At 35.2% G+C, this 26642-nt stretch overlaps 6 protein-coding genes across 12 annotated transcripts; 4 read left to right on the top strand and 2 right to left on the bottom strand.

The window, feature by feature from the left end:
- The first annotated feature begins 499 nt into the window (after window positions 1-499).
- Window positions 500-7953, top strand: Set1 (SET domain containing 1). Of its 4 annotated transcripts, none has more exons than XM_072898705.1 (10): window positions 500-1602; window positions 2228-4005; window positions 4085-4354; window positions 4467-4778; window positions 4846-5112; window positions 5202-5854; window positions 5978-6614; window positions 6785-7006; window positions 7088-7345; window positions 7563-7953. In XM_072898705.1, exons 2-10 carry the CDS (start codon window positions 2257-2259, stop codon window positions 7734-7736), a joined length of 4542 nt encoding a protein of 1513 aa, XP_072754806.1. In that variant the 5' UTR covers window positions 500-1602; window positions 2228-2256; the 3' UTR covers window positions 7737-7953. The 4 variants fall into 4 exon arrangements, with proteins under 4 accessions (XP_072754806.1, XP_072754803.1, XP_072754805.1 ...); XM_072898702.1 differs by having other exon boundaries at window positions 2225-4005; XM_072898704.1 differs by having other exon boundaries at window positions 500-1855.
- A 371-nt stretch (window positions 7954-8324) lies between these two features.
- Window positions 8325-9756, top strand: Med21 (mediator complex subunit 21). The gene is made up of 3 exons (XM_072898711.1): window positions 8325-8686; window positions 8789-8900; window positions 8962-9756. Exons 1-3 carry the CDS (start codon window positions 8645-8647, stop codon window positions 9336-9338), a joined length of 531 nt encoding a protein of 176 aa, XP_072754812.1. The 5' UTR covers window positions 8325-8644; the 3' UTR covers window positions 9339-9756.
- A 465-nt stretch (window positions 9757-10221) lies between these two features.
- On the top strand, window positions 10222-11855 carry LOC140669682 (soma ferritin-like). Its single transcript, XM_072899716.1, has 4 exons — window positions 10222-10247; window positions 10546-10747; window positions 10929-11120; window positions 11469-11855. The coding sequence occupies exons 1-4, from the start codon at window positions 10222-10224 to the stop codon at window positions 11751-11753; spliced, it is 705 nt and encodes a 234-aa protein (XP_072755817.1). The 3' UTR covers window positions 11754-11855.
- Window positions 11856-12119: 264 nt separating this feature from the next.
- On the top strand, window positions 12120-20920 carry LOC140669764 (uncharacterized). 4 transcript variants are annotated; one of them, XM_072899853.1, is made up of 8 exons: window positions 12120-12232; window positions 12486-12841; window positions 13528-17156; window positions 17321-18420; window positions 18512-18790; window positions 19062-19724; window positions 19840-19979; window positions 20419-20920. In XM_072899853.1, exons 2-7 carry the CDS (start codon window positions 12613-12615, stop codon window positions 19937-19939), a joined length of 6000 nt encoding a protein of 1999 aa, XP_072755954.1. In that variant the 5' UTR covers window positions 12120-12232; window positions 12486-12612; the 3' UTR covers window positions 19940-19979; window positions 20419-20920. The 4 variants fall into 4 exon arrangements, with proteins under 4 accessions (XP_072755954.1, XP_072755951.1, XP_072755952.1 ...); XM_072899852.1 differs by having other exon boundaries at window positions 12153-12275; XM_072899850.1 differs by having other exon boundaries at window positions 12148-12841.
- A 167-nt stretch (window positions 20921-21087) lies between these two features.
- LOC140669769 (cytochrome c oxidase subunit 6B1) lies at window positions 21088-21697 on the bottom strand. Its single transcript, XM_072899861.1, has 2 exons — window positions 21491-21697; window positions 21088-21394 (listed from the first exon to the last, which is right to left on the bottom strand). Exons 1-2 carry the CDS (start codon window positions 21658-21660, stop codon window positions 21160-21162), a joined length of 405 nt encoding a protein of 134 aa, XP_072755962.1. The 5' UTR covers window positions 21661-21697; the 3' UTR covers window positions 21088-21159.
- Window positions 21698-21835: 138 nt separating this feature from the next.
- Sstn (stepping stone) lies at window positions 21836-26621 on the bottom strand. Its single transcript, XM_072899857.1, has 5 exons — window positions 26377-26621; window positions 25871-26083; window positions 25512-25786; window positions 25120-25417; window positions 21836-25041 (listed from the first exon to the last, which is right to left on the bottom strand). The coding sequence occupies exons 2-5, from the start codon at window positions 25872-25874 to the stop codon at window positions 23261-23263; spliced, it is 2358 nt and encodes a 785-aa protein (XP_072755958.1). The 5' UTR covers window positions 25875-26083; window positions 26377-26621; the 3' UTR covers window positions 21836-23260.
- Between the last annotated feature and the right edge of the window lie 21 nt (window positions 26622-26642).

The raw sequence follows: 26642 nt of genomic DNA, 5'->3' as shown, positions 1-26642 counted from the left end.
GTTTGTTTGTATTAAAAGAAAAAGGAGGGAAAGATAGATATACTTGCACAGAATATATTTCTAAATACATATGACAACGCATATACGAAAGAGAAAAATTCATTGTGCGCATATCGCTTATACAAATACAAACTTGCGCGCTATTTCAAAAAAGGTATACATATATATGTATATTTATTTTTCTCTGCACTTTTCATAGATAATCGTGCAACTTCCGATCTTTTTTGGAACTCGTTCGAGAGTCAATATACAGCATCACAAGTATCATTTCTTTCACTAATTATATATACACTTTGTCCAGTTAATCGTATTACACATCTGTCAAATATTCTTACACGTTTATAAGAGCGGAGACAAAAGGCTTGTTCCTCGAGGATGCCAAATCCAGAAAATAAAAGGTTTTCATTTGCGAGATACACGAGACTTGGACACCTTGAGAATTTATAAGCGAAAAAAAAAAAAAAAAAAAAAAAAGGAATTGTCAGTAATTTTTAAAACCAAGATCGCGGTTGGTTGTTCGATGACGAAATTTACATATCCGTGAAATATTATCTCTCTGTCAATTTCTTCGGCGATAGCGTCATTCGCAAGTGCATGATATCCAAGTTATCCTCCGAATAGCTCGCCACGAAATACACGAAACCATACTTGACATAGCGAGATAGGCACACGTGGACATCGTGTACAGTCGGACGTATACAATCTCACACACACACACACACACACAACGAGATTAAACAAATCAACAGTAATTAATTCGAAAGAAAGGTTAAGGAAGAAGGAACGATTGAATTTGGAAAAAATATAGGAATGATCCTCCGTGATGTAATAGAATCACGATACCGAAGACGCGCTCACGTAAAACCTACCGCTCGCCTCGAACTGCCGCGCTGTTATATTCGCGTTTTCGCAAATTTCTACGTAGGGGAATGCGCAAAGTGCAGCTCGCGTGCGCGAACACGCTCACAGGTGCTCGTCAACCGAGAGAGCCGAGAGCCCGAGAGTATCGTGCGTATCGTCGAGCGCGCACGCGAGACGACAGCGGCAGACTTGTCGGTTGTCGGCACATTTTTTGCCGCTGTCAGTGGTTCCGAGGCGAACGGTCGAGAGGATTCAGTTCGATAACTAAACGAGGACGCTATCTCGTTCCCGCACGACCCGCGCGCACTATCGCTGGGACATTACAAAAGTTACACGGTAGAAAAAAAAACCGCAACGTAACTGAATAAGGGTCTAAAGGCTCTAGTGTAAGATACATATACACAGAGAAAGAGGGAGAGAGGACGGAGGATTAGAGTGAGAAGGAGTGGCAGGGTGAAAGGAAGACAGAGGGGAAAAGAGAGGAATAACGAGAGAATGAGGTTCTCTCGCTAGTTCGACGTAGCTCGTGATCGAGAGATGGACGCTTTAAACGGAGGATTCTACTAGACAAGAGACGTTTTCAATGGGTTATCGTCGCGACGGTAACTTGGTTTAAAAAAAAAAAAAAAAAAAAGTCGAGAAGCGTTTTTGAGGTTATGTGTTGTTGAGAAAAACTACGTATTCCACTCTCGCGCGATAGAACGAGCAAAACGTACGAGACAAAACCGGAGGGACTGCATCGTAAGTCTGTGATTGAGATGAGCTTTCGAATCTGATTAAAGATGCTGTATTGATAACGCCACTCGGGGATCATATCGATCCAATAGTAAGAACTGCTTTGCATCTTCTCCACGAGAGAGAAAATGCATTTTCGTGCAACAATCTACAAAGTTGTCAAAGTTCCGCGCGATTGTTATTTTTAACGTAATTAATAGGCATACAGTGAGAAAGAGAGAGAAAAAGAGAAAGAAATCACTAAGAATACTCGTTGACGGTTTGTAAAATTAGTCAGCATTAATAATAACTTTGTGATAATTTTGTGGTTATTGAACACTTCGATCACGCTGTATTGTTGATATAATCAAAGTATATCGAACACTTAATATTTTAACAACGAATTCACTATTTTTCTAACTAAAGTTAATTATTTTTAAGTGACACACGAGAAATAGTGATGTGCAAAAATTGTGTTATTCTAATTTGCAATTCAGTTTATAAGAAATGTATATAATTTGTTTATGTGTTGATAATCACAGTTTAATCTTTTCTTGGAAGATGTGAATAAACTTTGAGTCGCATAAACTAATTTCTTATCATTATAATCTTGATATTGTTGTAAAATTTGGTTAAACGTTTGCGACAGAAGTTCACATGAATGGATGATGCTTGGAGGCAATGAACGGCATGGAGAGACATGGTCACGGACATGGACATTCACATGCGCATTCGCATCGTCATCGCCATTCCCATGGCAGTTCTCAGAGCACGTCGCAAAACTCAACAAGTCAACCTCCTTCAAAACATAGCCACGGTCACGTAATACACTCACAGAAAGATACAGCTGCGCCACAAGTGACTCAAAAGCAGAGGAATTACAAGTTACTGGTTGATCCATTTTTAGTTAAGGGTGCAACAAAACTATGTAGATATGATGGAACTGTTCCGGGAGATCCAACGTATCCACAGGTTCAACCTCGAGATCCCCGATCGCAATTGACAAGGATCTGGACTAGACTCGAACAACTCGATTTACCTGTACCTAGATTTAAAATTGACTCAAATTATTGCGGAGAGCCTCCCCCATTGGAAGTAACGTTTTGCCATTTAAATGATAATATTGATAAAACATTTTTAACAAATATGGTTCAGAAATTTGGATCTATAGAGGAACTTATTATTTATTATCATCCAATAACTAATAAACACCTTGGTATAGCGAGAGTAGTGTTTGAATCAACTAAGGCATCAAAGGCATGTGTGGAAAAGTTGAATAATACATCTGTGATGGGAAAAGTGTTGAGGGTTTTCCTAGATCCCTTTGGGGAAGAATGTAAGAAGATGTTTGAGGAGTTGACCACGGAGAAAAAACCAGAAAAGAAAGTAGAAAAAGAGGTGGTGAAGCCTGAGATTGAACAACAAGAAAAGCATCAAACACCAGTGGAGAAGGTTTTACCTGAGGAGAGGGAAGACTTTAGAAGTAGTAAAAAAGCTATTCTAACTATAGACAAAAACAGAGAGCCATATGTAGAAAATTCGAGGTATAACAAATACAGGGATTATCCTACGCCAAGCGGCAGCACAGGCAGTGACTTGGGTTATGGAACAGCTCCCAGTGAACTGAATTATTCTAGTAATTATTCTCAAAACTCTACTCCTGCCACAAATTATGATTTTTATTATGGCAATTATCATCATCAACCTCCAAGTAGCTACCTAGCTAGCATACCGCAAAATGTATCCCAGAATATACCAGTTCAACAAAATTCTAATGTTTGGTGGAGTAGCAACTCTGGAACAGCGGGATATACTCCTTCGGCGTCTGTTTGGCCGATTCAACAGCATGCGACAAATTTGGACAGTGCTAGTTCTAACATAACACAGATTAGTAATAAGACTTCCAATGCAAAATTGCATCATACTCCTAAAAAAGAAAAAGAGAATCAGGTTACGACGAAAAATGCATCGCGAGAGTCTCCTGACGAAACTCGCAAAACATTAGATTTAGATACCAGAATTGCTATGTTATTAAAGGACAAAGCGGGTGGAATGGCACCTCCGTTTTTACAATTCGGCAGCGACTCGGAAGATGACAAAAAGTCTCTGCCAGGCGATAATGAAATGTTATCGGAGCCGCCTAGTCCCTTTCTATCACATGAAATTTATAAGCAATGTTTTGAGAAAATGGTAGAAAGAAATAAAGAACGAAGAAAAGTTCACGAGAATAGTATCAGTCAGTTTTCCGTGGATGAAGATTTGGGTAGTGTTATAAGTTCTAGCGAAGACGAAGCGTTATTAGGAAGTTATAGTCCAGCGCCTGATGACAATGAACCAGAACCACCTAAAGAACCACCTCCACCTCCACCACCTGACGATGATAGAATGTCTCTAAGTCCTTTGAGTTCAGGAGATGAAAAGATTGAAGAAGTGGGTTTACTTTACTGTATTATATTAATTATATGTGTCTACATTATTTTATATACAAATATCTTTTCTTAATATATAGGTAATAGCACAAACTGAACCTTCGAATCAACTGTATCCAACAACTGGTTATCCAGGAAACTTAACTCACTATCCTTCTAATGATGTTTATAATTGGCCGCGACCGGCGCAATATCCTTATCCTTATGGAGCAACTTACTTGCAAAGCCATTATCAACCTAATACAACGTCTTTCTCGGCAACAGTCGGAAATCAAGGAGCAAATTATTATTCCTCTTTTCAGTCGAGGTTGCATGCTATGGCAAATTATAGCATTACAAAAGATCCACAGGTAAGATTATTGCATTGCATTGATATAAGATTGAATCTGTAAATTTCATAATTTTTTATCAAAGTATTTTTTTCTTTTGTTAGAGAAAAATATTTAAAACATTTCTGTTTAGGGTCCTACAATCAATGGAGTACTGAACAGAGTAGTGAATGAATTGAAGCAAATTCTAAAAAAGGATTTTAATAAAAAGATGATAGAAAATACAGCATTCAAATTATTCGAGGTTTGGTGGGATGAAAAGAAGTCGGAGAAGAGCCAAACTCACGGTGGCGGTGAGAATGCTATTGTCAATAATACGACGAAAGAAGACGTAAAGACTCAAGGATTATCATCTTTATTAGAGCAAGCAACACCATTAGGACTTAATTATGATGGATTTGGTTTGGGTATTAGAGCTAGCATGCCAAAGATGCCTTCGTTTAGGGTAAGAAGATTTTATATTTCATTTCCTTTGATAACATAGATTGTTCGTTATTTCTTTTTATCTGCAGCGCAAGATCAAAGCTCCAAGTCCATTACCGCAGGATGAGGATAGCCGGCAATCGGGTCATGCTGATATGGAAACGATTGAAAGCGACAGCGATCTGGATGTACCGACACAAAAAACGAAGAAAGCGATGATTTCTCTTCCGAGCGTCTCTTCCTCGACGTCGTCTTCGTCCTCGTCTCTCGAAAGCAGCAGTGAAGAAATCAGTTCCAGTGAATCTTCCGATAGTTCAAATGAAAGTTCTGATGAAGAAGCTTGCTTTGAGGATGAGGTATATATATATATGTATAATACATGGATGCAAAGATTTAAAAAGGTAACAGTTACGTTAATTAAAATTGCTTTTTTTTTTTTTTTTAGCAAGATACAGACAGCCGCATGTCCGATCACAGGCCTTTGGCTTGTAATAGTGAGGATCCTGATATATTGATGGAATTTGCGATCCAAAAGTCATTAGATTGTCCCACGCCAACTGGTAGAGAAACGCCAGTACCAGATATCAAAATTAAAGATCAAAATTCAAACGAATTTCCGCAGATCGATAATGACAACCTAATTAGTTCTTTATCTTCTGCTGTGAAATACGACAGCGTTATAGAAGAAGAAAGAATTTCTGAGAAATTGCCTACGGAAGAAAAGCCGTTCATTGATGTATGCGAAACTTTGGACAAGGAAGCGAAGGATGTACCGAGAATCACCGAGGAGAAAGAATCACAGATTGAAGCGAAACCTGCGCCGGCAATAACGCCGGTAAAGGAAGAAGTACTACCGGATATGCAAAAGATGGAGAGCTCAGCTGCGGAAGCATTGATGACTCTAGCTGGACGAGATAATATTATACGTCATAGGAGTCCGGGCTCTATACAACCTAATATTATCAGAACACTGCAAACAATGTCGGCGAAATACATCAATGACGAACCTATTTTGAAAGAAAACGAAAAGATCGAGATGTTCAGCGAGATTCCTACAACGGATTCGGAAGAAGAAAGCTTAGAGATAAGAAGATTAAGGTCAGTGATTAGTTTAACATAAATTTTTAAGTAATAATTATTTCTCTTGTGTATATATAATGTATATATATTGTAATATTATTATTCTGTAATAATGACGAAATATTGTAATATTTCATATAGGTATCAAGCAGAGACAGATCTTCGATTAAACGGACAGCAGACACCAAGTTCACCTGGTTCTCAGGCTTCTCAAGTATATATGGAACATTCGTATTCGTTGCCCCCTGCGCAACCGGAGCCCGTAGAGCCTGTGATACGTGTACCGCCAGCGTCGGTGAAAGTAAAACATCCGAAGATTGTTAAATTATCGAAATCAAAGGACAAAATTCATAAAGTGGAGAAGCAAAAATCCAAGAAATATACAAAAGTGCACAGTAGTCATCAGAATCACGAGGGAGAGAAAGAGAATATCCAAAATGATTATATATACGACAAGTTACCTAAGCAAATTCTGGAATCGAAAGTCACGTACAAAGAGCGAGATCTTATATCGGAAATGGCTATTTTGTACGAGTTTTTAACAAGGGGTATAGACGCGGAGGATGCGGAGTACTTGAGAAGAAGTTACGAGGCTTTATTAGCGGATGATACCCAAGGTTATTGGTTGAATGATACGCATTGGGTCGATCATCCACCGACAGATATACCGAGTCCCGCGAAAAAGAGGAAACGAGACGAGCTCAGATTACATGCGAGTGGAAGTGCTAGAACGGAAGGATATTACAAAGTCGATATCAGAGAGAAGGCTAAACATAAAGTAAAAAATTTGATATTTGATATATCTATATTTTTAACAAACAATTAACTTTATTAAAAATAAACATTTTTTGCTTAAAGTTTTAATATATACTTTGATATATAATATTGTTTTATTTATAGGAGTTATATGTGTGTAATCAAATTAATATAATTTATTTCTTCTTGCAGCACCATTATGCTCAAAGTATACAACGCAGTAATGATGTGGAAGACAGTACCAGTTCTTATATCGGAGGAGATAGCGTAATGAACGGTCCAAAGAATAATTCTAAAGCATTGACCGGTAAAATGCAGGCATTGTCACGCGAAGCGAGAAGTAATCAACGACGATTACTGACAGCTTTCGGAATTGATACAGATAGTGATCTTCTCAAATTTAATCAATTAAAGGTAGAATGTAATATATATATATTTTCAATACTTAAAATTTATATGATTTGTTTATTCTAATATACATATTTTGTGTTTTAGTTCCGCAAAAAACAATTAAAGTTTGCCAAATCTGGTATTCACGATTGGGGCTTATTTGCCATGGAACCAATTGCGGCCGATGAAATGGTTATAGAGTATGTAGGACAAATGGTTAGGCCAGTTGTCGCTGACTTGCGAGAAGCCCAATACGAAGCTACCGGAATCGGTAGTTCTTACCTCTTCCGCATCGATTTAGATACAATTATCGATGCGACAAAATGTGGCAATTTGGCGAGGTTCATAAATCACAGTTGCAATGTGAGTCATAATTATCCATTATTTTATAACTTGACAATGGCTGTGCGATATAATAAATATATTCTCGATAAAAAAAAAATACAGTTTAACTGTAAATTAAAATTCGATTTGACGAATCAGAAGAAAAATCTGATCAAAATCTAACATTAATTAATTTTAGAGAAAGGCAAAATGTATAGCGCATACTTTGTTATAGTAACCAAATTATTTCTTTTAGCCGAATTGTTACGCAAAAGTAATTACGATTGAAAGCCAAAAGAAGATTGTAATCTACAGTAAACAACCAATAGGAGTTAATGAAGAAATTACATACGATTATAAATTCCCATTGGAAGATGATAAAATTCCTTGCCTTTGCGGAGCTCCTCAGTGTCGGGGTACCCTCAACTGAATTGTTTATTCTTTTTTCCGTCTTCTACACTTCATCGCGCCCTACTCATATTTTTGTAAATACTTTCCCATGTAAACATTTTATAAAATGCAATGCAAAAAAATACTAAATTATGTTAAGATGCGTTCTTCCTATTTTATTATTATGAGAGCCCTTTGACCAGTGTGTGATTTTAATATTTGGAAAAACTGAGAACAAATATATGAACCACCACACACATTATTGTATATTAAAATTATTTTTGAACTTCTTATTTCTCTGTATTTGTTGTTCGCCACTGTGAACATTAAATGATAAATACCTATCTAAAAAAAAAAAAAAAAAAGTATAACAACATTTGTGCTTAGTGTGCAATTATTTGCCATTATAAACTATATGTATATATTTTATGTGTATCCTGTACATATATATATATAATTATAACAAAATGTATGTTTATATATGTTTGTATTTTATCATATATATAAGATATTATTTATCCTATTCTATAAAATTGATGAGAATTCAATTTTGAAAAACATATTTTTCATCAAACAACCAATCTAATTTCTCGACATTCGGGCTCATGTAATATTGGTTTAAGACTCGGCAGGGAGGGGGTATACGGTATACGCTAATGCATGCGAAAGTGTAGGTTATGGTTTCCTGCTATTTTCTGAGATTTTCGCCTCTGGATTTCTCGTCTGATAAACGTAGATTAGCCAGTGTAAACAAACTTTCCATACGTTACAACAACGTGTCTAAAAGATTAAAGTGAAGCGACATTTCAACAATGTATTATATTTTTGAAAAAGTGCCAAAGTTTTTAGCGTTTATTAATAATAATTAAACTTTCATTTATTGGTCATTGTGAATATAAAATAATATATAAATCAATTGTGAGTTAATAATTTTATTAATTAGACATTATGGCAGATCGTCTGACACAGTTACAAGATACCATAAATCAGGTAACGTAAATTTTATATTTTGTTGGATTTTCATATTTTACTCGTTTATTTTCTCAGAATCTTAATTTTATCAGATACATGTTAATGTGTCTGTTATTTTAGCAAGCGGAACACTTTTGCAACAGTGTTGGTATTCTACAGCAGTATTCTACACCTAGTAAATTCCCTGGTTTTGATCGTATCGGCACTCCACAACCACATCAACCTCAAGAAGGTAATAATAATTTCTCATATATACATGTAGGTATTAAATATACATGACTTATCTGTTTTAGATTATGCTGCTTTATTTGCCAATCTCATTGCGAGATGCGCAAAAGACATAGATACATTAATAGAGAGTTTGCCAAGTGAAGAATCATCCCAGGAATTGCAAGTAGCCAGTCTTAGTCGACTTGAACAAGAGAATCAACAGGCAGGTGAGCAATTGGAGGAAGTAGTGAGACAAGGAGAAGCACTCCTTCAGCGAATCCAAGCTGCTCTGCAGGATATAGCGCAAAGTCAATTAGATATGCAAAATCCCACGTCTACCACCGTGATTAATATGAATCTTAACAGTTGTAATATAAAACAAGAAACATCTATAAATAATGTGCCTTCGAATAACACACATCAATTATCGGATCCTTCACCTAATTCTATAAATCAATGACATATTTATGATTTATTATAATTATTTATAGTGAAACATTTTTACGATATATAAATAATCAAATTGCTATTATATAGTTTTTTTTTTGTTATAATGTTGATTGAGACAATAAATGGAACAATAGTTTACAATTTTATAATATTCCTGTATTTTGGTACAATTGCTTGTAATGAGAATATAAATTCGATGATAACATAAATTTAAAAAATTTGTTTTACAACACTATTATAAAATTAAAAACCAAAAACAATTTTATCCAGAGAAAATAAAAACTTTATTACAGCTATTATTGAGCTTGGTTGAAGCTGTTTTAGGATATATCAGATATGCATATGTTTAGAGTTCTAATTTTAGTACATTAAGATATTAACATTAAGATATACATTAAGATATATTAATTATGTGAATAATACATACAAAAAAGTAAAATTGGAGTTCTTAGAATTATGGGATGCTCTGAGTTTTTTATTTGCTACCTTATCTTTAATCATATTTTTTTAAGAAGATTATGATATACACTATCAATCTTTGAGAATTTAAACATTTTTTAAATTTTGAATCTATACGCTCACTTCCTTATTATACATACTAGACTTTAATTACACATGTAATATAATTTAATAATTCAATTATATATTCACAATTTAATGTAATTTAATAATTCCATTCTTATGCATATTCTTTTCTTTTTGATTGTTAATTTTATTTACTTATTTTTTAAGCAGTTGTCCAAACGCTTAATTCAGTATTGTACGTCTTCAAGTTAATTTATTAATCGATTTATTTATTAATAACACTATATATTATGTCGTGGTCATTACAAATGAGTTAAATTAATCTGCATAAATATAAGTTAACTAAAAAAATTATTTCGTTAAAAAAAATGTTCCGAATCTTGTATCATAGATTGTATTATAAACTTTTTAAATCTAATGACGCACGCTATCTTCAAATTCAACGATTAGGTTACATTAAGTAATTGCGTTGATAAATCAAAACTCTACAAGTAGGATAAAGTATATTTATTTACATAAAAATACAAAATAGAGAATAAATTTTTTACAAATAGAACTTTATTATTTTGAATTTAAAGATACATGGATTATTAATTGTATAAAAATATTGTTTAATTATCTTTTTTTTATTCTCTTTTATACGATTTTATAAGATATATTATTCTGACTAATTTATGATGTTCTTTTATTAGTTTACAGAAATTATTAAATTATTCAACATGGAATAGATCGGAAAGTGGCGATTGTAATCGAACGGAAATGTGCATCGACAAACCAATGAAGTGGCCGAAGAATGGCAAAAGAACGAATTTTAATTTTCATGATGAAACCGAAGCCATTATTAATGAGCAAATAAACGTTGAATTAAAGGCGTTTTATTATTATCTATCCATGGTACATAAACAGAAAGCATATCATTTTTTTATTTTTAAATATAAAAACACTGAAAAAAGTTGTATAAATAGTATAGTTTTTAAATATATGAAGTAAATTTTATACAAAGGCTGTCTATATTTTAAATATAAAATAGGTAGCCTGTAATATTAATTAATAATTGCATTATTTTTATATGCAGGCTGCATATTTCGGTCGCGTGGACGTCGCTTTACCAGGTTGTGAATCATTTTTCATGCAGATGCATCACGAAGAGCACAAGCATGCCCTGAGATTTGTAGATTATCTAAAAATGCGTGGCGGCAAGGTGCATTTATGTAACATATTGCCGCCGGATGATCAAGATTGGAAATGTCCATTGCACGCGTTCAAAGTAAATTCGCGCGTTAAGAAATCTGAAATATCAATAAGTGAATATTTTACATGGAATTAATATCAATAATCATATTTATTTAATATCAATTCAATGGATGATAGTTAATTAGATATTTCCTGTTCAAAATTTAAAAAATGTTTAATAGGAATTAATATCAATTAATATTAATAATCATATTTATTTAATATCAATTCAATGGATGATAGTTAATTAGATATTTCCTATTCAATAGTAAATTTCTCTGCGATCAAAATAATTTATAGGCTCCAGAGTCAATATAATTGTATTATAAATATGTAATTATTTACATTAAAATGTTAGTCTTTACGTAAATTTCTATTACAGACGGCATTGCAATTAGAAATTCAAGTCAGTAAAAAATTGATCGCGGTGAATGCTATAGCAGAGAAGCATGGTGATTTAAATGCAAGTGATTTTATCATCACCGGTTTTATGGAAGATCAAATGAAAAGTATAAACGAATTGGGGAAATTAGTGACTGTACTGTCTGGCATCGGAGATCAAGCATTGGCACGATTTATGTTTGACAAGGAATTACTCGAAAGTTACGTTATATCCGATTTCAATCTTTTAAAAAGTAAATTTCAGCAAAGAAAACACGACAAATAGAGAGTACTTATTGCCTTTTCTGAATTCCCGCTCAATTATACCAAATTTTCGTGTTGAATATAGTAAATAATGAATAATAAACAATTATGTAATATATTTCAAATTGACCGACCGATATATTATCTGTCAGACTTCAATAACAATTAAAATAAAAGGGGGACAAAGATCTTTGTTCTTATTGGTCGTATTCCAATTTTCAATGCAGGATATCTGATTTCAACTTTAAGGCCTCTATACAATTGTACAACAGATGTCAGATGTATTGATTGGCTGTTATATCAAAAAATTGTCGAAACATTAAAAATTCTCTATTCGACGACCAATCAGCACGTTTGACAGAACTCGCATGACAGATAAGCTTCGTCACTCTTCCGCGTATATATTCATATAAACAAGATTAGTAATGCAACATGGCCGCTATTATCCCGAACGTCGTCGATCAGTTGGGATGGTCGACAGCGGGGTCAAGCGGGGTTAAGGTATTTAATCAAGGCTGTGATTGCTTAATGCTGACGGTGCACGGTAATTAATCGCGTTTCAACATTTATCAAATCCATTCTTCAATGGAATGTCAGACCTTTTTTTTCCTCCATACGCAAAAGCAATTTTTTTTTCCGCGACACAAGATCCCTGCGAAGGTCAAATAGAGATCCCGTGATTTTCTTTTGCCACTGTGAATGTTTTTATCCTATCGGGACACACAGATTATCCCATTTTTTATTCTCGATATAGTGCTTCGCGTAACTAACCTCAAATCTTAAGAAGTGAGTCACGTGCCGCGACGAATTATTGGAACCACTTGGTTTGAGATCGAAAACATATATCTATATATATAATCGCCGCGGGTAAGTTTTAAATAATGGCGAGCGATCTGTCGAGCGGCTGTATGGAGACAATTGACATCCTCGACGACGAGAAGGAGGAGGGTGAGATCTCGTTGGAGGACGTCAGTTCATCCGAGGAGGGCGGGATAGGCCATTTGACTTCTAACTACGTCATCAACAGGACACGCTCGTGTCCAGATTGCAAGTCATGGGGTGAATGCGCTTCCTGGTGCACCATGATGTGCCAGTCTAAGAATAAAAGAGGTAAAATTTGCTAGATGACACCTTTTGTTCGCGCAAGTTACATTTAAGATATGAAATTTTCTTTTTCTTGATATTTTATTGATAAGTGCTACTTAAAAAACCTTGGAGAGAAACATTTGTATATATTTTTCAGATTGTTATTTAAATTTTCTAGATACACATGTAAAATAATCAAATAGCAATGATAGTTGTAAAAGCCTTATACATTTTAAGTATTATCTTTTATTGTTCTATAGTTTTATTCTTGCGCAAACATTATTAACTTATAGAAAATTTGATTGAATGCACTGGTGCGTATTAAAGGCTGTTGTATACAAATTTATAATAGCATAAGTAATTAAAACAATAAAATAATTAACACTATGAGTTATTAATTGTCTTACTGTTTTAGTTATTTGTTATATTATAAATTTGTATAAGATAGCCATTAACGTGCATCAGTGTGGACTAGTGCATCCAATTGAATTTGCTATTACAATAAAATTGACGATACATCTATAAGGAATTTCTTAAAAATTATTATGAATTGAAACCCAAAAATATCTTACTGTGACTCAAAAAATATAACAAAAGACATGTTTCTCAACAAATATAAAATAGAATATAAATTTAGAATAATTAGATATATTGCTATTGATACTGATATATATATTGTAATCAAGTAGAAGTTAATCTTATTTTATAAGATCCAGTCAAAGGAAAGGAAAACCGTCATCATGTCAGAGAAGCGACAGCAAAACATATATCGTCGACTTTACAAGAGAAAAATGACGACTTAGTGCCTATTTCGAGCGACAGCGATATGGAAATTGTTGGTCTCATGGACACTTCTAATCGATCAAAAACCAAAATAAAAAAGAAAAAAAGAAAGAAAAAGGAGTACGACATTATTACCATCGATGACTTAATTTCTCCACCTTCCGTTGATTTGCCAATAATAGAATTCGGCACGCTGAGAAAAACGCATTACAAAGAATTAAATCCGGTTCGCAGACACGGCAGATCGAGAATGACTTCGAGATCACCAATTCGAAGACACAAATCACCTGTGAAAACTCGATCGCCCATTCGGTCCCGATCTCCGTTAAATCATGTCAGATCGCCGATGTTGAGGAGATCTCCGCGAAGGCTCAGATCGCCGAAACGAATTTCGCCGCATCGTTCGCCCGTCAGAATGACCAGAAGACCGTATAGATTAGATTCACCACCGTCCACTCGTTCTTATGTCAACAGACACGGCGATGTGACGAAATTATTAAAGAAAGTGAAGCATCTAGATTCTATGGGTCTCCTCGCATCGGAGTCAAGTGTCGATCGGAATAAGGAACATCAATCGTCGCTGAAAGAGAAATTGTCAAACATATTAAAGAGACAGTCTAATAGCAATGATAATACGACGCGTTTTAAGGAGAAAACGAATGCTGAGCCCAACATTGTTAATGATGCCGATGACGAGGAAGATTTAGCGTTGCTTCGACAAAAGGCCTTGGATACAAAACAGAAAAAGTCTAATAAATCGTCGGATCAAGGACCGACGGATGTGGAATTGGAGAAGAGAGTCACTGCGAAGAATGATGATCAGGACGATGAGGCGTTGCAGCTGCGCATGATCGCGCTTCGTTCAGCGGTCATGAAGAAACATCAGAACCGAGTTCGACGTGGCATTAGAACGAACAAGAAGCCCTCTCGCAGCGAGAGCCCGTTCAGTCAGAGTTTCCTCGACGATATACCCGTACCCAGCGACGAGCTGCTGAAGTTTGCGTCGCCGCCGTGTACGCCGTCGTGCGAAAGCAATCACATCGAGGACATGGAGCTGGACACAGACATCGAGGGCGAGAAGGAGGAAGAGTTGCCGTATTCACCAACCGATAAGATCACCGCACACGTGCCTATCGATACATCCTTACTTGGCATTGAACCGTCCGACGTGTCATTTATCAATGTAAACCAGACGAATAATAAGCCTTCAATCTTTAATGACGAGAGGCGAGTCAAAGGCATGCCATTGCAGACCACCAGCGTTGCATCATGTTATGATAACACTTATCTAACGTCTCACTCTTATGAAGCGTCACAATACTACGCGTACTCGCCAACGCAGCAGTGCACCGAGATCTTTCTCGGTTCGGATTTGAACGAAGAACCGGAAGAATTATCCGACAATCTCAAGGACTGTCAGAACGATAATGTCGTATGCGACTTGGTAAACGGTATTTGCTGCCAAGTCGATTCTTCGATGAACGTTGCGTTGACATCGATACCTGATGCGCACCCGATTCCAGTTCTAACCAGTTCTAATCTTCTTCCGACTCCTTCCACTTCTCCGAAAACACAGGAGCAGATTATAGAGCAACCTACTGGTGATATTTTATTTGCGAATGTAGATTCAACGTTGAAAAATGGCAAGTGCACTTACGAAGCGCAAAAGGTTTCCGAATGTCCTCTTACAACGGGTTCTCCGAATATATATGCAGAACCAGTGTCGCCGAACGAGTCAATGATAACGATTGACGATTTTCCAGAGACGGAGAAGGATTCATTAGCTTCTGCCGTTATTGACAACAAAAACTTGCCGACCACGGATATTCTAAAAGAGGTGACGCCGTGCCAAGCTGTCGAGGGAGAAACGTTGCAGGAACCTCTATACATGCAAGGTGTGCCAGACATCACCAAGGATGCGAATAAGATACCTACATTAATCAACAAAACATTGGTTCCCGCGTCTATATTAAGATCGAACAAACAGCTTCAGCAACCGTTGTTAGTAACAAAGAAGTGCGAGACGCATGTCCCAGAACCCAGCTTCAAGAGTGCCGAGATGCAACCGGTAATCGTTGGCGCGAATGCGCAGAGCACGAAAAGCGGCAGTAATTTCAAACCTATAAAATTGCGAGTTGCGAAGAAATCTGCGCCCATTTTAACGACATCCGTGGCATTTGATAATCTTACAAACGAGAATTCGGAAAACGACGCATCGGCGGCTCAAGAAGGACCCTCGAAAGATAGTTGCGAAGTAATAGAACATTCCGCCACTGTTAACACGGTAACCGTAAATAATAACGCCCCTTCGACGCGTAAAAAACGGAAACGCGTTAAGAAAGATCGGTCCAAGGGTTTCAGTGCTATACTGAAATTACTCTCAAAAAAACAGAATAACTCGAATAATTGTGTAAAGAAAGATATAAATAATATAATTGCATCCACCGTGGAACGACAAATTACCGAATCTGGTCTAAATGAAAATAACAATGACAATAAGACACAGGAGAGTTTAATGGAGAATAGAGAATCGAAATTACAAAATGCTGTTGATACTCAGGAATCAGTTAACTTCAATAATATTACGGCAGAAAATAAAAATGCTGAGAAGAGCGATCTTGCTTCTACGTCATCAGCTTCCGCTGAAAGTCCACAAGAGACAGATGTCGAATCTCGTTTGTCAAATTCCGCATCTGACAATCTTGATTCTGATGCATCTAACAGAACATCCAAAGACGTTGGTGACAGGAGACAAAGCGTCGAAGAGGATGAAAATGTACTGCGAGCTATTTTACTAGCTTCTATGAAAGAACGAACGAAGTTAACAGACGTTAATAGTAATTCTTCAACAATCACTACAAACTGTACTATAACAAACACTCAAACACCTATACAGAAAACATTAACAGACACCACGTCAATCGCAACAATTAATGCAACGCACGCAACGGTAAACAGTAATGTTTCATTATCCACAACATTGAGTTCATCGGAAACTGAGGAGAAAAAGATTAATTGCGTATCTAACTCATTACTCGTAAATGGCAACAAGAAAAGAATTAACAGCATGGACACGGTGAAAGGTCCGCAGAAGAAAGTGATAAAAAAATCGGTTATTCCTGCAAGTACAAAGGTAGTCAATAATGCCAAGAAATATCAGAACATGATAGTGCAGAGGAAATCAAATCTGCGAAAGCTCGATAACAATGTGACGAAGCCTAACGAGAACGTATGGTCTAACGCTAATCCATCCAAGACGTCGTTGCACGTGTCCGACACTCAGCGATTTGTGATAAGCTTAGGATCCGACACGGACAGCGAGTCCGACGGTGAGAAGCGTAAAGACTCCGTCCTCGTTTCCGCCATAGACAAGCATCAAGCGCAGGATATTGGTGTTGACTTTGAGCAAAGTTTACATAAATTTCTGCGCGATATGAGAAAGGAACAGGAACAATCCGCCGTGGCATCCACCGTGACACCCACCGTGGCAAAACCTGGAACAACACGAGACGCGTCACTAGTGACTAAGGGTTCATCTAATATGCATACGCCATTGGTAAGGCGACCTTTTACATTACATTTGATTAATTTACGTCGACAAGAATAACTTCTATTTATTTGAAAACAAAAAATTATCTAGATATATTTTTATTATTAAAAGACAAATTATTTGCAGGAACTTTCCTACTTTGTGCCGTAGATTTTTCTATTTTGTTGTAGGCTGTGAAACATCTTCCTGCATCGCAACAAGAGGAATATCGTCGTTTGAAGCAGCAAATCTTAGAGCGCGAGAAGCTGAAACTACAGAGAAAGGTAGCAGATAAGAATAGTGGTAACAATAATAAATTATTAAATACTAATGTGACCGCGAGTTTGCTAGCAAAATCTCTATCATCGTCTGAAAAGAAAAGTATGCACATTAAACAGAATCCAGATAAATTAACAGAATCGGATAAAAATTCTCAACAATCACTAGCGGAGAGTAAAAAGAAAAATATCAATGCGTCAAAAAATTCATTGATACCAAGTGTATTTCATACGCCCGCAAATGGAAATCTCGAAGTGAATGTTATTAAGCATACTAATTCTGCGCATTCGTCAGTTAAAGCAGTTAAGAAAACAATACCGAACAACCTCAGTATCCGTATTACTAATGAGATTGCACCGAATCATACTGGGACGGAAAGTAGAACGGTTGAGAATTTGTGTGAGAAGCAATCTGTGAGCGATAAGCAACAAATTAATAGACCTGTTCTGAGAACGTTAACCAAAGATGAAATTAATCGCAAGTATGTTCAAGTTTTATTAAAATCGGACATAAGCGAGCGAGTCGTTACTATAAGTGACAAATCAACTGTGCGACACGATACGCCAAATGCCAATCAAAGCGAGAAGCCAGTCGGACATGATGTTAGTACAGAGATTTTAGAGGAAATACATAAAAACAATGAAAATAATAACAACACTAGCGCGTTTTCCAACGCGTCTACCATAAAACTTTCAGATTTTGTTGCCAATTCGAGTATGAGCAAACAAGAACATGAAGAGATAATGATGGAAACATTATCGCTTTCTCAATATGAGGCAGAAAGTCGACGAGAAATTAATAATACTTCAATGTCGCCATCTTCGGAAAATAATAGTAATAATGCTTTCCATAAATTTGATTCTGTAAATGTTGACAATAAAAATAATACGGATGATATTTGGGATGCGCTTAAAAAAGATGTTAAAGAGGAATTAGATTCTCTAATAAATCTTTCAAAAGCAGAGCAAGAACGATACTTGAGAGATACCGAGCACAAATTAGTTGCAAGACGGTAATTACACACTTAGAAATTTAAACATACACAGAAAATAATAATAATAATAATGTAATAAAATTTTAAATTGCATATATGTGATATGTAGATATACGGTCTTGGATCATTTGGCAGAAATGTCAGGAAACCTTCGTCAGTGGGACATGGAGAAGGAATTACAGAGTAGTCTGGCCAGCGAAGTGAGGAAACTTAAGGAGCAATTAAAGATAGCCGAGGAGAGATTGCAGTTGCAGCGGAATCGCGTTAATAGTATGGGGCCAAAAGTTTCGACCGTGCGTCAAAAAATCAATTCTGGACGGCGTGAATGTTTCAAATTGTCGAGAATTTGTTCGACCTTAGGTAATCGGCTCATGGGGAAGATTTACAAGTACGCAAGTATAAAAACTATAAGCATGTATATTTTTACACATTATTATATAGAGATTATTATGACTGCATTCGCTCCACTGGACACTCGCGCTGGAAGCATCATTCTATCTTTGTTGCTCATTATATGTCGAAAAAAAATAGAATGACGCTTTCAGTGTGAGTGTCCAAAGGGAATGCAGCCTATATATCTTAAATTTTACATTATATATATATATATATATATATATATATATATGTAAAGAAAAAAAAATAAATTTGTATTTTTTTAGATTACCAGAGGCAGGAGGTCAACTTTTGAGTGATAAACTTAAGGAAGTTGCTAATCACACGCGTCAGTTTAGTAAAAAGAAGCGGATTCAATTTAATGACATTTCTGAAAATTCAAATTTGTTACGACAAAGTTCGGAATCGTCTAAACACACACGCGTCGAAGAAGATCTGTCGCAAGAACAGCCAGTGAATGATGCAACTGAAGCAACGGGATTAAATAACGATTGTAGCTTGAAGCAATGTAGTGATGGTGAAAATTTGTCTACGTCACTATCAGAATCCCCTTTTATATTAAATCTTTCGCAAACGTTAGATCAATTGACGGCTGCAAAGAGAATAGAAACAAGTGTGTCAGAAATTCCTAACGACGAACAAGTTATACCTCCTAATCAAGATGTTTCTGAACCAAAGCTGTACCAAAGTACTCCTGTAAAACAAAGTAAAAAACATAGACAACGAAGCTGTAGTACACATGATCTTATCATATCTTCAGAATTATCAGCGACAGAGCCTTTTTTATGTCAAGATAGTGAACAAAATAATAAGAAAACGTTGCCATCGCCATCGTTATCAACATCAATGACAAAGTCGACGACAGCGACAACGACGACGAAGACGATTGCGCCTTATGAATCGATATTATCGTATTTAAAGGTACCAAGGTGGGTCTTTCTTCTTGGTTATAAAGATTGTCACAGTATTAAATTGTCTATTTTCTATAAATTGTGCTAAAAATCATGATCAATTTTGTGTGGTTTCTGTTACTCTTTTTACCAGGAACACAAACCCCCATGGAATCTTGTGTCCGTACGAGATGATGGGCATTTGTAGGGATGAAGATTGCCGATACATTCATCAATCAAGGAATCAAACCTGAAATAATAAATTACTACTGAATGCACTCTTTCAACATAATAGTAAGGTTGCAATAATTTCTCAACGTCAAATGTGTCAATATGCGGATCGCACATTTAAATTAATAGCTCATCGAAAGCATCGAAGATGTTTGAATTCAGAAATGTTATAATCTTGCGAATTTAGTTTCTTAGCTATTTTACATTTTTTATCGCAAATGATATATAATATATATTTTATATATGTATATAATTAAAATTATAGTCGCATATATAACACTGCATAAGACTTACAAAAAATTATAGAGTTTTGAAATTACACGTAAAATATGCAAGTTGCAAAAGGTTCCATTACAATACAAATTTTATATAAAATTTATTGAATATTTTAATATATATATGATAGATATGATAGACATGATAGACTAATGAAAAATACTCGTAATAAAAAGTAGCTTTAATCGTCTCCTTCAAACAAATGTCTTTGCTTTTGCATTTGCAGGTATCATTGGTTATTATCTTGGAGGTATAAATATCTATATAGGTGAGATTGCATTATTTAAGCAGAAGCAACACCCGAAGATTGGTAAGTTGTCTTCATCCGTGGCAGACACTGCATAATAATTCTAAAAAATTACCGTTTTATAAAAAAATTTATATTTTAAGCATATAAGACTTTTTTTCATTGTGCTACTATATGTATATATGAAGCAGCAGCCGTATTCTGTTGAAAGTTTAGAGAAATTCTACAAGTGTATATTTTTTAATATTATAACAAAAAAAAAGTGTTATAAACTGCAAGAGTAATCAGTGCGATAAAGACAAAAGAAGAGTCTATTTACCATACTAAGAAGAATTAAAATTTCACAAAGAAGACCACTCAGCAATTGCAGATCATCAATGAACAATTGCATCAATTACTCTTACTTCGTACTTTAATATATAAGTTACCTCATAATAAATAACCTTGTATTTGTATAATAAAAGTTGAATATTTTTTCTTATCTAGGATATAAATTAATTTAATTACATATTTTCCTTCCTCTTTTGTACATATAAATTTCCTCTAAACTATAATTACTGTTATTATCTTGATAATTGAATTCTTATAATTATATCAAAAAATAATTCTTAATAATTAGAATTAATAATAGAATAATTATTTTACAGATTGTTATCATATCATTTAATTGTTCCATTTCTCAAACATTACAATATTTTTTATTTTCAAAGATAGAGATCCTTATTCACCATATTTATCACCGGGAAAAGCACCCTGTGTTCTGTATTTGTGCCAAGGTAATCGGCCCGTAAGTCTAAGTTCATCCCATTGCTGCACCCAGGCGTTTGGACAGATGGACTTGAAAACATCTTTAAACCATGTGCACGCTTCAGAATCTTTACCCAAGATATGCTCGCACCGATAAAAATCTGTATACATTACGAAGCATCGTTGCGTCTGATTTTGCTGTTGAAATCTGATTAAAAATGCGATTAAGAATGTACAATATTCATCCAGTTTCTGAATTAATTTTTAATAATTTTGTATAAGATATATATATATATATATATACCTTGGATCATTGCCAGGATTAAATTTAAATTCTTGTATTGCTTTTTCCTCTAATTGATCTTTTTGTTTAAGACAAGGATCATCTTCATCAACGATGATAGTTATTTTCTTTGAATCATTCTTCGGTTCATGATTTCGTACCAAAAATGGATTATCTTTTTTCTCTTCCATTTCTTGTTTTAAATAACGTAATCATATATCATATATATTATGATGTTGACAATTGTGTTATATATTTTAAAACTTTTTGAAACCAGTGCTTCTGTCATTTTTAGATTTTCTTTCGTTATTTTTCAATTGTTTAAATCTTTATAAAATTACTACATACTGTTATATAACATAGGTATATAATTAAATTAGCATTTTTATTCACATATATAAAAAAAACTGATGTATAAAGCATTACAAAAAGATTTCATAAAAATAGCATACAGAATACACAACATATTAATCACAGCTAATATAAGGCTATTTGTTTACTTTTTATATCTGTGATGTTGACGTTTTTTCAACGCGTAAATCCACTAAATTTATATCGTTTTAAAGAATTATGAATTATACAGCAATATATATATATAACTTTTTTTTTAAGCTAATTGTGGTATATTATTACAATTGCGATAATAAACGCTAACGTGTAATTAACGTGTATCTAATGCGACAATTAAATTTATACTGAATAAGTATAAAACTAAACTTTCTAGTTTCCAGTGAACACACTGTGGTAAAACAAAATCTAGCGAGATTTGTTATTTTTTTTAATATTGTACGCCAAGCGATAAAATATAATAGGCATATATAACAATTTATATGTGTGATTATTTACATATCCTTGTGTATTATCGTTGTTCTAAGATTAAACGCATATGTCCGCTTTTATATTTTTATATAGAACCGTTGGAAATTATCATTTCTTTCAAACTATATAAAATTACATTACACATTTTGTATTTAGTCATAAGAGAGATTATCAACAGAGTCTATAAAACCCTAAGAATGTAAACAAATTTGTAGACTCTTTCGCTTAGTAATATAATAACCATTATAGAAAGAGTTGCATTTAACAACCAATAGTAATAACTTGTTAACAGTAATCTTTCTTGACACAGTTTTTTCCCGAAAACTTTACCCCATTTACATTGTTTATAGAAAAAATATATATAATTTATTATTGAAAACACAATTATAAATACAATATAATAGAATTTGGCAAGTGGAAGATAGTTTTTAGTAAAGTTATCATTTTCAATTTAAGATATCTAATTTCAAAATAAACACAATATATTTAATATTACTTATCATCCACTTGATTCCTTCGATCATACTTCGATTAATAAACAAGGCACTATTTAGGTCCCAATATCAATCAGTTAATTAGTCGCACCATGATTTCATAATCCCTCTAATTCTTAATTCTTTTTTCTCTATTCATGATTTCGTATACACTATACAAAAAAAATAAAGACCTCATGACAATATTCTTCTACTTTCCAATCAATATTTTTTTTCTATTTTGAAAGTCAATCATTTATATATATCAATAATAATTTTTATCATAAATGTGCAACATAATTGCAGTTGAAAAAGTGTTGATACATTTATCAAATTGTCATAAATTTTTATTTTATATGTATGTATGTATATGTCATATCAGTGCATTGACCGAAGAAGAAATATTTGTTAATAGGGCCAGCCTTTCTTCGATTAAATTTTATAATGTGTGTGTGTATATAACTAACAACAGTGACAATACAAATGAGCTCTTATGCAATTATCTCAACGACGAGAGATAAGGTTGGCAAGTCATACGCTGCACAGGCTGATAGAGTCTTCTTTGTACTGGACTAGCGGTAACGTTATCGACGTTTTGTGCGAAGGTATTGTAGGTATTAGAATTCCTGGACAAATCGCTGGAACCAATTTCTGTAGGACGATTTTCCTGGAGAGGAGAATCATTTCCGGCTTGAGATTGCGCAGCAACTTCATTCCTTTTACGGAATTTCGTCGAATACTTGTAAAAGTCCGACATTTCGAAGGGCTTCGTCACTTCTCTGTATGGTTGATATTTCCCTGGTTGCACCACCGTGCAATTCTGTGGTGAACTCAATGGCGGTCGCATCGCGTCATCGCAAACGTCCAAAGATGGTTTTGATTCGGCCGGTATCTCCAACACCTTTGGTCTCGTTGCAGGTATTGGATCAAAACGTACATGCGGTTGCATTACGTGTTGTCGACACTCCTCGGGTTTATCCCTCTTGTGACGATTCACCGGACTCATATTAGGTAGTGGTCCACCACTCGTTTGATTGTCCTTTCCATTGTCGTTATTGACTGTTTTGATACGAATTGACGGAGGATTCGATTGATAAGCGAGCGTATTCTTATGGGCAATTAAATTGCGTTCCAAGCCTGCGCTCGCTCCCGAATCTACGGATGTTTCGTACCATTCCTTTTGGCGACTCTTACGATTATTATTATTATTAGCATGTTCGGTTGGCGCGTGCGAATCTTTGCTATCGTGTGAATCATGAGAATAACTCGACTGCCACGTCTCCACACTTCCCAATGATTGCGTACGTAGCAGCATCTTGTTGTGGTTGTTGTTCGCTAACGGTATTTGTTGTTCGGCCAGTGGCAACAGATGAACAGAGTGGTGTTGATGGGAGGACGCGACCATGTTGTTGCTGGACGAACCTTTGACGCCCGTTCCGGCAACCGTGCGATAACGTGATTGCATGTCTGAATTCGTACCACCGCTGTTGTGATGAGCGTTCCGTCGCCTACGATCCAGACTACCAAATCCATCAGGCTCGTCGATGCTCACCCAATGAATGTCGTCGTTGTGACGCACCCAGTAGCCAGATAACAGTTGTGTTTCGATCGACGCATTGCTGGTGTGTCGCGGGACATTCTTGCCACTAGATGAAGACGAGTCTCGCCTCAGTAAAGACTGTTGAGACTGTGTATTATTTTTATAATAAATCTGGTAATCAGTGACAGGTGTATAATGTGATGAGCGAAAATCTTTCTCATAAGTTCCTTGACTCGTTCTCCGTACGATATCTGCGTTATCCAAGTGCTTGTATTCGATGGAACCTGTATGCAGCCTATGACTCTCCTGCTGTTTCTGTTGCATATGCTGGAATTGCCGATAGCGCATTTGACGCTCATCCTCGGTATAAGTATTCGGCACATAAGGTCGATAATTTCTCTCAGTGTCCAGATAGTGGCCGCGGGAAATGCCACTTCCGTGAGAATATGTACGAGTGCGGTATTGTTGATCGTGTAAAATATAAATATTGTGATTATCATTGTGATCATGCTCGACAATTTTAACATTTGGATGATCGACAGGACTTGTACCGGGATAAGTACCACTGTGATGATGATTACAGATGTTCGATATATTTGATTGCTCCTCGTAACTATGTCCGGAATATATATTCGGTTTGTCCAGAGTACATTTGTCTTCAGGTCCTAATGGACTCAAACTGATACCAGGTTCATGGAGTATACCTCTCCCAGTAAATTTTGGAGTAGTTACTTCGTTTCCTATCATATGATTATATCACACATTAAAAGACACTATTTATATCATTAAAAAATTTTAGTTAGTGGTTTGAAAAATACCTGTATTATCTAGTGGTGGTCGTGGTTTCTTCGTCCTGTGTTTTACATTAACGTGCGGTTGTGTATTGTAACTTCCCATGTGGACTGGTAACTGCGTTGATCGTTGGGTTTTCCCACGGCTCTGCCTTATGAAGTTCAACTCTGTTTCTAATTCTTGCAGTCGTCGCTGACTTTGCTGATAAGCAAGTCTATGCTTGCGTCGTGTAGCTTTGCTTTCTGTAGAATCATTAACAATACTCAATGCAGTTTCCACAATTCCAAGTTGTACCTGCCTCTCCAATTCCAATTCTGACTCTTCCTATGGATGAACACAAATAATAACCAGTATAATATATTTACTAGTCATTATACAGGTTAAGAATATCAGTTTTTTTTTTTAAATGTAATCTTACATCGGCTGTTTTCAGCACATTAACTGATTTTTGTGGATATATAAATGTAACATTTTTCCTATGAAAAGTTGGAGGACTTTCTCCAGGTTCCAGAGGTATTTCTGGAGGTAAAACTCCTGTTATCTCTGCCTCTTCCACACATAAGTTTTTCAATTCATTATTTTTTTGTGCAAGCTTCTCTTGTAGGGCCTCTCGCCGCTGACGTAGCCATTGTAGTCTAGCGGATAATGCGTCATCTGCCAAGGCACCCGACGCATTTTCGTTTCCTGCCATCACTAAGCAGTTGTGTCAAAGAATAATTTCAGTATTATTTTCAATTATCAAATTATCAGAGGTTATATCGTGTCAGTTATACTTACCCATATTATTGGAAAAAATATAACAAATAGGTCAGCTGTAATGTCTTCATGTGCTTTGATCAATGTATTTTAACAATGGTATATTTTAAATTATAATGCCATTTTGTGACTCAACAATTAAAGTATATTAAAAGAAGAGTTTTAAATCTTGAAAAAATCAAGCATATTGCCTTCATACATAAACACACTCAATAGTCAATACAGCAAAAATTTCTGCAACATAACAAAAAGTTACTTGTAATACTATAATATACTAGGTTAAGCATTGCTATCTGCAAGAGTATGTTGATTACTTTATCATTTTACAGAGATGTTAGTCATTTATACTGGATTATAACATATACGAAATATAGTTTAAACCTTGTAGGAGTGATTTTTGATAATTAGGTCAAATTTATTTTAATGAAAATTTAAATAAAGCGGGTCTAAATATCTACCCGTAACTTAACATAACTGACGCCGAGAAATCTATCTTATTTTTTACAAGCCTTCTTAACTTTACTTACCAGAAAAGTAACGACGTTTTATATCTGCCTTCAAAAATGTGACAGAATATACTTGGGCAAAAAAGAAATAATCGAAGAATATATACGACTTCAACTTTGCAAGTTCGAGTCACGTATTTATTTTTTTCTTGTAGCTGTATAAACACTTATCTCTTCTATTACAAGAGCACGCTATTAACTTTTTCACCAGCATAAGCTGCAGGCTGCAGTTGCACCCTTGTCAATCCCTGCCCCGATGAGTGTTAGGTCAAAACGGAGTGCGCATG

The sequence above is a fragment of the Anoplolepis gracilipes genome, chromosome 9 (genome assembly GCF_047496725.1).
Source record: "Anoplolepis gracilipes chromosome 9, ASM4749672v1, whole genome shotgun sequence".
Classification (NCBI taxonomy): domain Eukaryota; kingdom Metazoa; phylum Arthropoda; class Insecta; order Hymenoptera; family Formicidae; genus Anoplolepis; species Anoplolepis gracilipes.
This window is presented reverse-complemented; position numbering and strand designations above follow the sequence as displayed.